Source organism: Rana temporaria, chromosome 3, assembly GCF_905171775.1.
Source record: "Rana temporaria chromosome 3, aRanTem1.1, whole genome shotgun sequence".
NCBI lineage: Eukaryota > Metazoa > Chordata > Amphibia > Anura > Ranidae > Rana > Rana temporaria.
Window position 1 is genome coordinate 481,144,231 of NC_053491.1, and position 15,470 is coordinate 481,159,700.

Below are 15,470 nucleotides of genomic sequence, written 5' to 3' on the forward strand. Positions count from 1 at the left end.
ATGGCCCCCACCCGTCTCCATATCACTGCAGGACGGAAGTGACGTCAAAACGTCACTTCTGCCCATAGCTCTTAACCACTTAAGGACCCCTTCACGCCGATATACGTCGGCAGAATGGCATGGCTGGGCAAATCAACGTACCTGTACGTTGCCCTTAAAGCCTAGTCGTGGGGTCCGAAGCTCCGTGGCCGCGGGACTCGCAGACCCGATCGCCGCTGGAGTCCCGTGATCGGTCCCCGGAGCTGAAGAACGGGGAGAGCTGTGTGTAAACACAGCTTCCCCGTTCTTCACTGTGGCGGCTGCATCGATCGTGTGTTCCCTTATATAGGGAATCACAATCGATGACATCACACCTACAGCCACACCCCCCTACAGTTAGAAACACAGATGAGGTCATACATAACCCCTTCTGCGCCCCCTTGTGGTTAACTCCCAAACTGCAATTGTCATTTTCACAGTAACGCCTGTCGATTGGCTCCCGCTGTGTACTGGGAGCCGAGTGTTCCCAAAACACAACGGGGAGGGACGGGAGGTGACGTTCTGCCTGCAGTCTGCCCGAGACTGTGTGGCCGGAAGTGGGTGCAAATACCTGTCTTTAGACAGGTATCTGCACCCCCTCCCCCCTGAAACGTGTCAAATGTGACACCGGAGGGGGGGCGGGTTCCGATCAGTGGAAGTTCCACTTTAGGGTGGAGCTCCGCTTTAACTTCTTTACAATCAAAAAGAAACACCAAAATGTAACCATGTATAATCACAAACACACCAACCATTGTAACACATTTATTTCAACAATCCTCTCTCAGCAACATAAAGAATTTCTATGATAATTAGTTACTTTGTATCTCTCCAGAATTATCTTCTGCAGATCACCAAATAATCCTGAAAAAAAAAATCACCTTCTTAAAGCAGCTTAACCACTTCAGCCCCGGAAGATTTTACCCCCTTCCTGAACAGAGCCATTTTTACAATTCGGCGCTGTGTCGCTTTAACTGACAATTGTGCGGTCGTTCAACGTTGTACCCAAACAAAATCCTTTTTTGCCCCAAATAGAGCTTTCTTTTGGTGGTATTTGATCACCCCTTGTCACCCGTACTATTCAATATCTATCTCTGCCCTCTTTTTTAAATCACCAGTAACCAGAAGTTACTCTACCACTCCTACGCGGACGACACGCAACTATATTTTCGCATCTGCAACAATAAGGATCATTATCTCGGACTAGAGAAATGCCTTACTTTGATAGAAAATTGGATGACGGAGAGTTACCTTAAACTCAACGGCTCAAAAACAGAACTTCTCCTGTTTCACACCAACCGAAAGAGACTTCCCGCACCAATATGGACACCGCCGCCCATTTTGGGACAAACCATTACCCCTAGCACCAAAGTCAAAAGTCTCAGAGTCATTTTTGACACCCACATGACAATGGATGCACAAATAGGGTCAATAGTCAGCGGATCCCACCATCTGCTGCGCCTACAGACTTATGGGGCCAGATCCACATACATTTAGTTAGGCGGAGCGTATGAGAGATACACTACGCCGCCGTACCTTACCTGGCGTATATTCGAATCCTCAGCGAGTTTGCGCCGTAAGTTACGGCGGCGTAGTGTATTTCTGGCGGCGGATTTCAAATTGGGCGGGTTGGGGGCAGGTTTCATTTAAATGAAGCGCGTCCCCGCGCCGAATGAACTGCGCATGCGTCGTCCAGAAATTTCCCGCCGTGCTTTGCGCGAAATGACGTCGCAACGACGTCATTTTTTTAACTTAGACCTGAGTTGCATCCATCCCTATTCACGGACGGCTTACGCCCCCAAATTTTTTTTTTTAAATTTCGACGCGGGAACGACGGCCATACTTAACATGCCAATTCTACCTATACGCCGCAAAATACCAGCTTTAACTATACGCCGGAAAAAGCCGACTACAGACGACGTTAGAAAATGCGACGGCTGCGCGTACGTTCGTGGATCGTCGTAAATCGCTAATTTGCATACCCGACGCGGAAAACGACGTGAACGCCACCCAGCGGACGCCAAAGTATTGCATCTTAGATCCGAAGGCGTACGAAGACATACACCTGTTAGATCTAACCCAGAAGCCGTCGCATCTTGTTTTGAGGATTCAAAACAACGATACGACGTGGGAAATTTGAAAGTACGCTGGCGTATCAGTAGATACGCCCGCGTACTTGCTCTGTTAATCTGGCCCATTCCCTTTATCCCAAAAGAAGACATAGCAGTCGTGGTGGGAACACTTATCAACTCCAGACTTGACTATGCAAATCTCGGACTCCCTAAATATCAAATCACTCGTCTACAAGTCGTTCTAAATACGGCCGCTCGACTAGTGACGGGAAAAAAAACATGGGAATCAATCTCACCTTCACTGAGATCCCTTCATTGGTTGCCAGTAAAAGACAGAATCACTTTTAAGGCACTCTGCCTAATGCATAAGTGTGTTCAAGGAAACGCCCCCCAATATCTATGCGAAACATTAAAAGCTCACAACCCCAATCGCGTTCTGCGATCCACCAATCAAAATCTACTCCAGATACCCAAAGCCAGATACAAGTCCAAAGGAGAACGAAGATTTGAAATCCAAGGACCTAGACTATGGAATGCTCTACCAACCAGCATCTGGTTGGAGGTGAATCACCTGGCCTTCAGAAAAAAACTCAAAACCCATCTTTTCTGAGGGCAAAAGTACAGTAGGGAAAGGATACTAAGCGCCCAGAGGCGATTCAGTTCGCATGTGTTGCAGGCTACTCCTGCCGCGATTAGGGTGATTCTGCAGTGAATCCGCCACAGAGACCACCATTATCGGAAATCGGCCTGCCGGCTAAACCCGGGTTATGGTAGCTAGCTGCTGCCATAACAGAGATATCCCTCTTCAAACAGCCAATGTCAGCCATATCGGCATTCGGCGGTCCATAAGTGGTAAAAAAAAACGAAAGGCAGGTGCTGAAATGACCATGTGGGATTACAAAAACACCAACCGCTGCAACAGGTTCTTCCACAAATATCTCTCACGATTATCAAGATCTATGATGATGAATTCCTTTGTATCTCTCCAAAATTATCTCCTGAAGACCACCAAGCAGAGACTCTACAGAGCATTGTAAGAAATGTAAGAAAGAGGAGATTGTCTGGTTGGGATGGAGCTCCTCTCCCGTGTGTTCCTACCTGTCCGTCCTGTGCTGGAGAAGACACTGAGCCGTGTTCTGGGACACGCCGAACAAGGAAATTCTATGACAATCACTCCAACGTGCTGTCTGAGCCTTTATAGACAATACTCTTGTGCTTTCACACAGCATCATGGCAGAAGATTAGTAAAAGATATGCAAATTTTCCTTCCTGGAGCAATTAATGTCAGCCTAGGTTGGCCATGAGTAGCTTGACATGATGAGCAACAAGGAAAGGAAAATTAAGGTTAAAATGGCCGAAATTTTCCAAATTCTTGGGGCACATCATGTCAGGCTATTCATGGCCGGATTAACAGGGGGGCTGATGGAGCTGCAGCTCCAGGCCCCTTTCTCAAGATAGGCCCATTTGCCCCCAACAAAAAAAAAATCTTAAAAAAAAAAAAGATCGACTTTGGAGGGTTGTAGCTCGACGACCAGAGGTCACAGAAACCCTACATTTGGGGGTAGGCATGGGAAGAGCTACCCCACAATTGGTTAAAATATGGGACGCTATCATTTATGGTTCCGGAGATACGGGCCTGCTTGCACAGCCTGTCAGAAGCTACATACAGAGCGGCCAATATAAATACAAGCTGACACACTACAGCAGACTGATAGGATCACAGAGCTTATAATAATTATTTGTATATTACTCATGGTAATTAACCCCTTGCCACCCAGGCCAATTCTGACACTTCTCTACTACATGTAAAAATCATCATTTGTTTTTTGCTAGAAAATTACTCTATGGTGGTCTTTGCACTTTTTATGTTGCGCGGTATAGAGCTGCACGATTCTGGCTAAAATGAGAATTGCAATTTCTTTGCTTAGAAGATAGATCACGATTCTCTCACGATTCTTGCGGCATAACATCATCTTTCACATTAAAAAAAAAAAAAAAAAATGGGCTAACTTCACTGTTTTGTTTTATGGTTTTTATTATTCATTGAAATGGGCAAATGCAGTGTGACATAACATATTGCAGCAATAGCCATTGTATTCCCTAGAGTCTCTGCTAATATATATATAATGTTTGGCGGTTCCAAGTAATTTTCTAGCAAATAATATTGCTTTTTAACTTAAGAAACAAGTGTTGGACTTTAAGTGGTTAAATTTCCCGCATTTACACACAGAAGTTTGATCTAAGAAGATAGTTGGTTACAATGTTTCATGTTGTTACAAACTTGGGGGATTTGTTCTTTAGAGCTTTTTCACACGTCGGCTCCGCTCGTCCGTGTATTACAAGTCCGTTCACGGACTTGTAATACATCCCTATGGGATCGCGTCCGTTAGCGGATGGAGCATCCGCTAGCGTCCGCGTCAGTCGGGATCCGCTTTTCCGAACGGAAGAAACCCTATTTTTCTTCCGTTCGGCGGAACGGATCGGATGCAGACGGACAGACGGTCCGTCTGCATCCGATCCCCCATAGGGGAGAGTGGAGCAGAGACAGGGCGTTCTCTGCACTGTGTGCGGGGACCGCCCTATCCGCCGACAGCTCAGCGGGGACAGCTTTGGCGTACACACGGAGCGGACCCAGAAACGGTCCGCTCCGTGTGAAAGAGCCCTTACACACAGAAGTTTATCCCTTTGATCTGAGAAGGAAATGTTAGTTACAATGTTTCCTGTTAAAAACTTGGCAGACTGCCCAGATATTTTCTTTTGACAGCTGAAAGTCTTTCCACTTGTTATATGAAAGAATCAGCAAACTTTGCATTGGAGATCGTCAGGGGGGTTGAATCGAGATCACGATTTTTTAACGATTAATTGTGCAGCTCTAGCACGGTATTTGCGCAGCAATTTTTCAAACGTGTTTTTTTGGAAATAAACTGTTTCATTCATTAAAAAAAACACTAAAGTTAGCACTGATTGTTTTGGGAAAAACCTAACAGGCTGGTTGTACTCAAGTTGATTAATAGATTGACTTGTGTAAAACCAGCTAGCCCATACATAGATTGACTATGGCTGGTCTCTGCATAATTGGCGTAATTTCAATCCATGTATGACCCGCTTAACCACTACGCAGTTCCCTAAACATCCTTCCACTCCTGTACATAGTGCTCACTGTCATACTCTCCACACTCCTCTCCTGTACATAATGCCCACTGTCATACTCTCCACACTTCTCTCCTATACATAGTGCCCACTGTCATACCCTACATACTCCTCTCCTGTACATAGTGCCCACTGTCATACCCTTCACACTCCTCTCCTTTACATAGTGTCTGCTGTCATACACTGCTCTTCTGTACATAGTGCCAACTGTTGCACCCTCCACACTCCTCTCCTGTACATACTGCTCACTGTCATACCCTCCACACTCCTCTCCTATACATAGTGCCCACTGTCATACCCTCCACACTCCTCTCCTGTACATACTGTTCACTGTCATACCCTCCACACTCCTCTCCTATTCATAGTGACCACTATCATACCGTCCACATTCCTCTCCTGTACATACTGCCCACTCTCATACCCTCCACACTCCTCTCCTGTACATACTGCCCCATCATACCCTCCACACTTCTCTCTGTTACATACTACCCTCTGTCATACCCCCACACTCCTCCTCTACACACTGCCCACTGTCATACCCTTCACACTCCTCTCCTGTACATAGTGCCTGCTGTCATACACTTCTCTCCTATACATACTGCCCACTGTCGTACCCTCCACACTTCTCTTCTGTACATACTGCTCACTGTCATCCCCTCCACACTCCTCTCCTGTACATACTGCCCACTGTCATACCCTTCACACTCCTCTCCTGTACATAGTGCCTTTTGTCGTACCCTTTGCACTCCTCTCCTGTACATAATGCCCACTGTTAGACCCTCCACATTCCTCTCCCTCACCTGCACATACTTCCCACTTATACTCCTCCCCTATGTCGCTTACCCACAAAAACAGTTCTTTAAAATTATACTGAATACCCTCAATGTTTCCAGCTCTAGAATTGACACACTTTTGATAGTTCAACTAAAGGAAATCTCAGTTCTTATATTTGTTCTGCCCCATTATTAGTACTCATTTCATTTCGTGATTACTACTGTGATGTATAGAGGAACATAGGGCATCTCAGCTACTCTAAATATAGCACTTGTATAAAAAAGTGTCCCTGAAAATATTTTTAAAATGTTGGCAACTGTGCACTTAGGCACTGCCCAAGGGCCACCGCCCACCGGGTCAGTAGGGGGCCCCATGAGAGGTTCCTGGGATCCTGTGATATTAAAGTGGTAGTAAACTTTCCTGACATTACTACTTTTTAGAGGCCCTGGGGTAGGTTATGCCACAACGCACACGTATACACAGCATATTAGCACATTAGTGTACACTTAAATTTTCAGATTGAGCCCTCCAGTGCTGCGCTGTGATGAATCAGGCGGGGCCCGGGCACTTCCATCTTCACCCGGTCTTCCTTCTGGGTTCTGTGCCTTTGGTCACTTGCCTTGGCCGGCAAATTATTTATTATTTATAAAAGGCCCCACCAAAATCCTCAGCACCAGGCCCATGATGTTCTTAATCTGGCCCTGAGGCTACTCATGGCCAACTTAGGAAAGGAAAATTAAGGTAAATATGGCCGAAATTTTCCATATTCTTGGGGCACATCATGTCAGGCTACTCAGGGCCAACTTAGGAAAGGAAAATTAAGGTAAATATGGCCGAAATTTTCCATATTCTTGGGGCACATCATGTCAGCCTACTCATGGCCAACTTAGGAAAGGAAAATTAGGGTAAGTATGGCAACAAGTTTCCATATTCCTGAAGCAGGAGCAGGCTACTCATGATCAATCTATAGGCTGATATGATGAGCATCAGGGAAAGGAAAATAATTACGGTAAATATGGCAAAAAAAAATCCATATTTTTGGAGCAGGAGCAGGCTACTCATGGCCAGCCTAGGCTGACATGATGTGCATACAGAAAAGGCAAATTAAGGTAAGAAAGGTACATTTTGGTAAATATGGCAGAAATTTTTCGCTGAGTCTTAAACTCCTGCCTGCTGCGATCTGTGGCTGCACATTGTCCTCTCCTCTCTAGCTGCCGCCGGGTCTTGTTTTTATTTACTGTAATGGAGGGAGGGGGGGTTGTCCTGGGGGGAATCTGTACTAATGGGGGGGGTTTGTCCAGGGGGAGTCTGTACTAATGGGGGGGGTTGTCCTGGGGGAGTCTGTGCTAATGGGGGGGTTGTCCTGGGGTGTCTGTACTAATGGGGGGGTTTGTCCTGGGGGTGTCTGTACTACCGTAATGGGGGGGGGTTTGTCCTGGGGGGTCTGTACTAATGGGGAGTTTGTCCTGGGGGGTCTGTACTAATGGGGGGTTTGTCCAGGGGGAGTCTGTACTAATGGGGGGGGGGGTTGTCCTGGGGGGGTCTGTACTAATGGGGGGTTTGTCCTGGGGGAGTCTGTACAAATGGGGGGGTTGTCCTGGGGGTGTCTGTACTAATGGGAGTTGTCCTGGGGGTGTCTGTACTAATGGGGGGGTTTGTCCTTGGGGGGGTCTGCACTAATGAAGGGTTTGTCCTGGAAGGTCTGCACTAATGGGGGGGCTGTCTTGGGGGGTCTGCACTAATGGGGGGTTTGTCCTAGGGGGGTCTGCACTAATGGGGTGTTTGTCCTGGGGGAGTCTGTACTAATGGGGGGTTTGTCTTGGGGGAGTCTGTACTAATGGGTGGTTTGTCCTGGGGGGGGTCTGTACTAATGGGGGGTCTGTACTAATGGGGGGGTTGTCCTGGGGGTGTCTGTACTAATGGGGGGGTTTGTCCTTGGCGGGTCTGCACTAATGAGGGGGTTGTCCTGGAAGGTCTGCACTAATGGGGGGGGGGTTGTCCTGGGGGGTCTGCACTAATGGGGGGTTTGTCCTAGGGGGTCTGCAATAATGGGGGGTTTGTCCTGGGGGAGTCTGTACTAATGGGGGGTTTGTCCTGGGGGAGTCTGTATTAATGTGTGGTTTGTCCTGGGGGGGTCTGTATTAATGGGGGAGTGTGTACTAATGGGGGGTTGTCCTGGGGGTGTCTGTACTAATGGGGGGTTTCTCCTGGGGGTTCTGCACTAATGGGGAGTTGTCCTGGGGGGTCTGCACTAAAGGGGGGTTGTCCTGGGGGTCTGCACTAATGAAGGGGTTTGTCCTAGGGGAGTCTGTACTAATGGGGGGTTTGTCCTGGGGGGTCTGTACTAAAGGGGGGTTTGTCCTGGGGGAGTCTGTACTAATGGGGGGTTGTCCTGGGGGTGTTTGTACTAATGGGGGGTTTGCTCTGGGGGGTCTACACTAATGGGGGGTTTGTCCTGGGGTTATGCACTAATGGGGGGTTGTCCTGGGGGGTCTGTACTAATGGGGGTAGTTTGTCCTGGTTGGGTCTGTACTAATGGAGGGGGGTGGTTTGTCCTAGGGGGTCTGTATTAATGGGGGGGTGGGTTGTCCTGGGGGGTCTGTACTAATTGAGGGGGGTTGTCCTGGGGGGGTCTGTACTAATGGAGGGGGGGGTTGTTCTAAGGGGGGTCTGTATTAATGGGTGGGTTGTCCTGGGGGGAGTCAGTACTAATGGGGGGGTTGTCCTGGAGGGGTCTGTACTAATGGGGGGTGGTTTGTCCTGAGGGGGGTCTTTACTAATGGGGGGGGGGGTTTGTCCTGGGGGTCTGTATTAATGGAGAGGGGGTTGTCCTGGAGGGGTCTGTACTAATGGGGGGTTTGTCCTGGGGGAGTCTGTACTAATGGAGGGGGGTTGTCCTGGGGGGGTCTGTACTAATGGAGGGAGGTGGTTTGTTCTGCGGGGGTATGTACTAATGGAGGGGGGGTCTGTACTAATGGAGGGAGGTGGTTTGTCCTGGGGGGGTGTGCACTAATGGAGGGGGGGGGTCTGCTGTACTAATGGAGGGGGTGGTTTTTCCTGGGGGGTCTATACTGATGGAGGGGGGTCTGTACTGAGGGAGGGATTTATACTTTGTGGGGAGCCTGCACTGACAGAGGGGGTCTATGCTTAGTGGAGGGGGTCTGTACTGAGGGGTGACTATAGGTGGTGGAAGGGGGGGTGACACCATGTTTTACCGCACCGGGTGACACCAACCCTGCAGCTGCGGGCTCTTCTTTCCCCCTCCACCTCGCGCGATGCTGTACTAGTGAGCGGCGCTTGCCAGCACAGCCGCCCACTATGTTTCTTCCCCCGCCTTAATATCAGCCAGGGAAGAAATAGAATAGAAAAAGGAGCAGAGAAGAGGCCTGTGGGACATGTAGTCCTGAGGACTGGCAGCCCCACTGTAAGAAAGAAACTGCAGCCCACACAGCATGCCCAGCTGAATAGGAGAGAGAGTCAGGAGCCCAGGAAAGCTTTCAGGGAAGTGCACCCAGCACTCCAGAGGGAGAGGACAGTGCTGAGAGAACACCATCAGAGAGAGAACCCTTGCTGCCCTGTGCAACCAGAGGGAAAGCCACATAGCCTAAAGCCATCCCTGGTGGAGAAAGGAATAGAGTCATTGCTAGAATACAGATCTGGACTCTACCCAGTGGAGTCGCCACGAGTAATTCAGAATGAGCCAACTCCTGATCAGAGGAACCGTTGTTGCTGTATCGCTGGGTCAGGTGAGAGGGCCAATCGGCCATTATCTACTAACATCCATAGGAACTGCAGTCTCTGACCATCTCCTGTATTATATCTGCCGTCTCTGACTCCTGTAATATGTCTACACTCTCTGACCGTCTCCTGTAATATGTCTGCACTCTCTGACCATCTCCTGTACTTTGATTGCAGTCTCTGACCGTCTCCTGTACCATGTCCGCAGTCTCTGACCATCTCCTGCACCATGTCTGCAGTCTCTGACCATCTCCTGTACTATGTCTGGGGGCTCTTCCTAACAGAAGCCCTCTCTGTGTTCATCAGAGAGGTTCCCCTCCAGGTCTCATTAGTGTACGCTCTTCTTGTATTTTCTTTATTGTAAAAAGATTATGGGAGGATCCCAGGGTAACAAAGACTTCTTAGGGGAGCATCTCTGTGTTTGAGTCGTTGCCATAGAAACTTTTGTAAAGGGGAGGAGTTGGAAAGATGACCACGCCCACGTTGGGGGCGCCAGAATCATTTCTGCACCCAGGCGTCTGTGACCTTAGGGTCGGCCCTGGCAACAAGTTTCCATATTCCTGGAGCAGGCTACTCCTGATCAACCTATAGGCTGAATGATGAGCATCAAGGAAAGGAAAATAATTACGGTAAATATGGCAGAAATTTTCAATATTCCTGGAGCAGATGCAGGCTAATCATGGAACCTAGGCTGGCACGATGACCATCTAGGGAAAAAAATTACTGTAAGTAAGGCAACAATTTTCCATATTCCCGGAGCACATTATGTCAGGTTACTCATGGCCAACCTAGGCTGACACAATGCGCATACAGGAAAGACAAATTAAGGTAAGAAAGGCAAATTATGGAAAATATAGCAGAAATGTTCCATATTCTTTGGACACATCATGTCAGGCTACTCATGGTCAATTTAGGCTGACATGATGCACATAAAGGAAAGGAAAATTACGGTAAGTATGGCAACAAGTTTCCGTATTCCTGGAGCAGGAGCAGGCTACTCATGGAACGTAGGCTGGCACGATGACCATCCAGGAAAAATAAATTACTGTAAGGCAACAATTTTCCATATTCCTGGAGCACATTATGTCAGACTACTTATGGCCAACCTAGGCTGACACGATGCGCATACAGGAAAGGAAAATTAAGGTAAGAAAGGCAAATTATGGTAAATATGGTGATAAGGGAAAAATGCAATTCAAACGAGGCAAAAACGCATATGCGTTTTTGATGTGTGTTTGAAACAGAGCATTGTGAAAGTAGCCTTAGATTACATGGAACCCGTATATAATGTCCCACCGGACAGTAGGCACCATCAAGTGGATCCAACGCTTAGATCTCACAGTTGTATAGAACTTTCTTTTCTATTGTCACACAACATCATGGCTGAAGATTTATAACAGATAAGGAAATCTTCTCCCCTGGAGCTCTTCATGTCAGCCTAGGTTGACATGATGAGCATCCAAAAAAGAAAAATGACAGGAAATATGGCAACAATTTTCTATATTCAATGTTCTATATTCTATATTTTCTATATTCCTGGAGCAGGAGCAGGATAAATGAAACGATGAGCATCCAGGAAAGGAAAATTATGGTAAGGCAGAAATTTTCCATATTCTTGGGGCACATCATGTCAGGCTGCTCATGGCCAACTTAGGCTGACATGATGCACATACAGGAAAGGCAAATTAAGGTAAGAAAGGCAAATTATGGTAAATATGGAAGAATATTTCCATATTCTTGGGGCAAATCATGACAGGCTACTCATGGCCAACCTAGTCTGACACAATGCGCATACAGGAAAGGCAAATTAAGGTAAGAAAGGCAAATTATGGTAAATAAATATGGCAGAAATTTTCCATATTCTTGGGGCACATCATGACAGGCTACTCATGGCCAACCTAGGCTGACGCAATGTGCATACAGGAAAGGCAAATTAAGGTAAGAAAGGCAAATTTTGGTAAATGTGGCAGAAATTTTCCATATTCTTGGGGCACATCATGTCAGGCTACTGATGGCCAACCTAGGCTGACATGATGAACATCAAGGAAAAGAAAATTACTGTAAGTAAGGCAACAATTTTCCGTATTCCTGGAGCACATTATGTCAGGCTACTCGTGGCCAACCTAGGCTGACACAATGCGCTTACAGGAAAGGCAAATTAAGGTAAGAAAGGCAAATTATGGTAAATATAGCAGAGATTTTCCACATTCTTGGGACACATCATGTCAGGCTACTCGTGGCCAACTTAGGCTGACACGATGCACATACAGGTAAGGAAAATTACAATGAGTACGGCAACAAGTTTCCATATTCCTGGAGCAGGAGCAGGCTACTCATGATCATCCTAGGCTCATATGATGAGCATCAAGGAAAGGAAAATAATTACGGTAAATATGGCAGAAATTTTCCATATTCCTGGAGCAGGAGCAGGCTACTCATGGCCAACCTAGGCTGGCACGATGACCATCCAGAAAAAACTAATTACTGTAAGTAAGGCAATAATTTTCCAGATTTCTGAAGCACATTATGTCAGGCTACTCATGGCCGACCCAGGCTGACATGATGAGCATCCAGAAAAGAAAAATTAAGGTAGGAAAGGCAAATTATGGTAAATATGGCCGAAATTTTACATATTCCTGGAGCAGGCAACTCAAGGCCAAACTAGGCTGGCACGATGATCATCCAGGAAGGGCAAATTAAGGTAAGAAAGGCAAATTATGGTAAATATGGCTGAAATTTTACATATTCCTGGAGCAGGAGCAGGCTACTCATGGCCAACCTAGGCTGGCACGATGATCATCCAGGAAGGGCAAATTAAGGTAAGAAAGGCAACAATTGTCTGTAATAGTACACAAAACTGAAAAAAAAACTGACCTTCTCTCTATCCAAAACTAAAATACAATCTGTGAATCCTACAAAAAACTGCTTAAAGCACGGCGAAACCTTCCCCCGCTGTCCAAAGCGCAGATCGGGTGCTGACGTCCAAACAAGCACATCCCGGCTAGCAGAAACAAATCGGAAAACAGAAAGTGGAAAAGCCACACACGGGAATCCAGCCACGACTGTATATATAGAGGTGAAGATACGGCTAACTCCTCCTGGCTATGCTCCTCTGACTACTTGCACTACTGGTTATAGTAAAATAAACACGAATAATACTCACAGACATATGAAGGAAGGCACCATAAAAAAAAACTCAGCTGACCAGATGGGAACAAGAAGGATATGACATCCAGAGACGACTAAAAGTGTGAAAAGATCCGCAATGCAAGAAACTAAACATTCAGAGATGCCAAAAGCCAACTGACAACAACCAGTTAAACAAGTGTGATTTAACTGCCTAGAAGTTCAACCTTCTAAGATGCCTACAGGCACTAGGAAGCCATTGGCTACACAGGTCAAATGTTCCAACACCAGAAGAATAGGGTGTTTTTGGTCACCACCACATCCGATTATTAGAATAAAGAATGACAAACCCCCCTTGGGAGATGGGACTTTAGAAGTGACCAATACACCAAATAGTACACAGGTGGGAGTTGCCTTCCAAAAATCCCTAACTTCTATTGATGGACCTTGCTTTGTGCACTGGTCCAAAACATTTGGTGGAGGGGGGATTTTGGTGTGGGGGTTGGATTGGCCCCTTAGTTCCAGTGAAGGGAACTCTTAAAGTGTCAGCATACCAAGACATTTTGGAACAGGAAGGGGCCGTCCCCAAACTGTTCCCACAAAGTTGGGAGCAAGAAATTGTCCAAAATCTTGTCTTAAGAGTTCCCTTCACTGGAACTAAGGGGCCAAGCCCAACCCCTGAAAAACAATCCCCACACCATAATCCTCCCTCCACCAAATGCGTTGGACCAGTGCACAAAGCAAGATCCATAAAGACATGGATGAGCGAGTTTGGGGTGGAGAAACCTGATTGGCCTGCACAGAGTCCTGACCTCACCCCGATAAAACACCTTTGGGAGTTCCCTTTACTGGACCAGTGCACAAAGCAAGGTCCATAAAGACATGGATGAGGGAGTTTGGGGTGGAGGAAATGAAAAATAAATAAATGAATACATAAATAAACAAATACATGATAAATAAATAAATAAATTGTCAAAAATATGTAAATCACCATGTGGAAATATAGAAATACATGAATTATAAATAAAATAATAAATTAATTAATACATAAATAAATACATGATAAATAAAAAAATAAATACATACATAAGATCGTAAAAAATATGTAAATCACCATGTGAAAATATAGAAATACATGAATTATAAATAAAACAATAAATAAAGGAATACATAAATCAATAAATACACGATAAATAAATAAAAAAAATACATACATAAATAATAAAATCGTCAAAAATATGTAAATCACTATGTGGAAATATATAAATAAATGAATAATAAATAAAATAATAAACAAATGAACACATAAACAAATACATGACAATTAAATAATAAAATTGTCAAAAATATGTAAATCACCATGTGGAAATATAGAAATACATGAATTATAAATAAAATAATAAATACATTAATACATAAATAAATAAATAAATACATGATAAATAAAAAAATAAATACATACATAAATAATAAAATCGTCAAAAATATGTAAATCACTATGTGGAAATATATAAATAAATGAATAATAAATAAAATAATAAATAAATGAACACATAAATAAACAAATACTTGATAAATAAATAAATAATAAAATCTTCAAAAATATGTAAATCACCATGTGGAAATATAGAAATACATGAATTATAAATAAAATAATAAATGAATACATAAATAAATAAATAAATACAAAAATAAATACATACATAAATAATAAAATCGTAAAAAATATGTAAATCACCATGTGAAAATATAGAAATACATGAATTATAAATAACATAATAAATAAAGGAATACATAAATAAATACATAAATAAATAAATAAATACATGATAAATAAAAAAATAAATACATACATAAATAATAAAATCGTCAAAAATATGTAAATCACCATGTGGAAATATATAAATAAATGAATAATAAATGAAATAATAAATAAATTAATACATAAATAAATACATGATAGATAGATAAATAAATAAATAAATAAATACATAAATATTAAAATTGTCAAAAAGATGTAAATTGCCATGAAGAAAAATATAAATAAATGAAAAAAATAAAAAATAAATACATAAATAAATACATGATAAATAAATAAATGCATGAATAAATAAATAAATGTCAACAGATCTACCAAAAGTATAAACATATGCACACATATATATATATATACACGGGTGGCGCTATAAGAAAGTAATTAACACGCACAAAGCAAATTAATAGTGATATGATATCACCCAGTAAAAAATAAGTGAATAAAGTCCAGTGAAAATAAGTCCCCAAACTAAGGTCATAAAAGTGTTCAATAAATGTATCCAAAAATGACATTCCGCACCGATCTCCAATCTTCAATAGTGACTCACAGACAATCCATATGTATGAAACAACAGGAAAATCCAATAGTGCAATACTGTTTAACATACATTTATTAAAAATGAAATAAAAGCCTACAAATATTGCACTCACATTATGCACAGTATAAAATTACATATAGCACATCGTCACTAAACTGGCCTATTGCGGTCGCGGCGGGCCCAGCGTGTGGTAAGCAGTGTCTCACCCAACTGATGTTGACTCACTTCCAGTACTACGCGT

The 15,470-nt window shown here is 44.1% G+C and overlaps 1 protein-coding gene across 2 annotated transcripts in view; it reads right to left on the reverse strand.

Annotated features, from left to right (window-relative positions):
* The window catches only part of LOC120933672 (beta-1,3-galactosyltransferase 5-like), a 230,388-nt gene extending 217,323 nt beyond the window's left edge, over positions 1–13,065 (reverse strand). Inside the window, exon 1 of one of the 2 annotated variants that reach the window (XM_040347009.1) lies at positions 12,913–13,065. In XM_040347009.1, coding sequence (XP_040202943.1) covers positions 12,913–12,918 — 6 coding nt within the window. In that variant the 5' untranslated portion in view covers positions 12,919–13,065. The remainder of the gene's footprint in view (positions 1–12,912) is intronic. The other variant, XM_040347008.1, reaches the window with a different exon arrangement.
* Between the last annotated feature and the right edge of the window lie 2,405 nt (positions 13,066–15,470).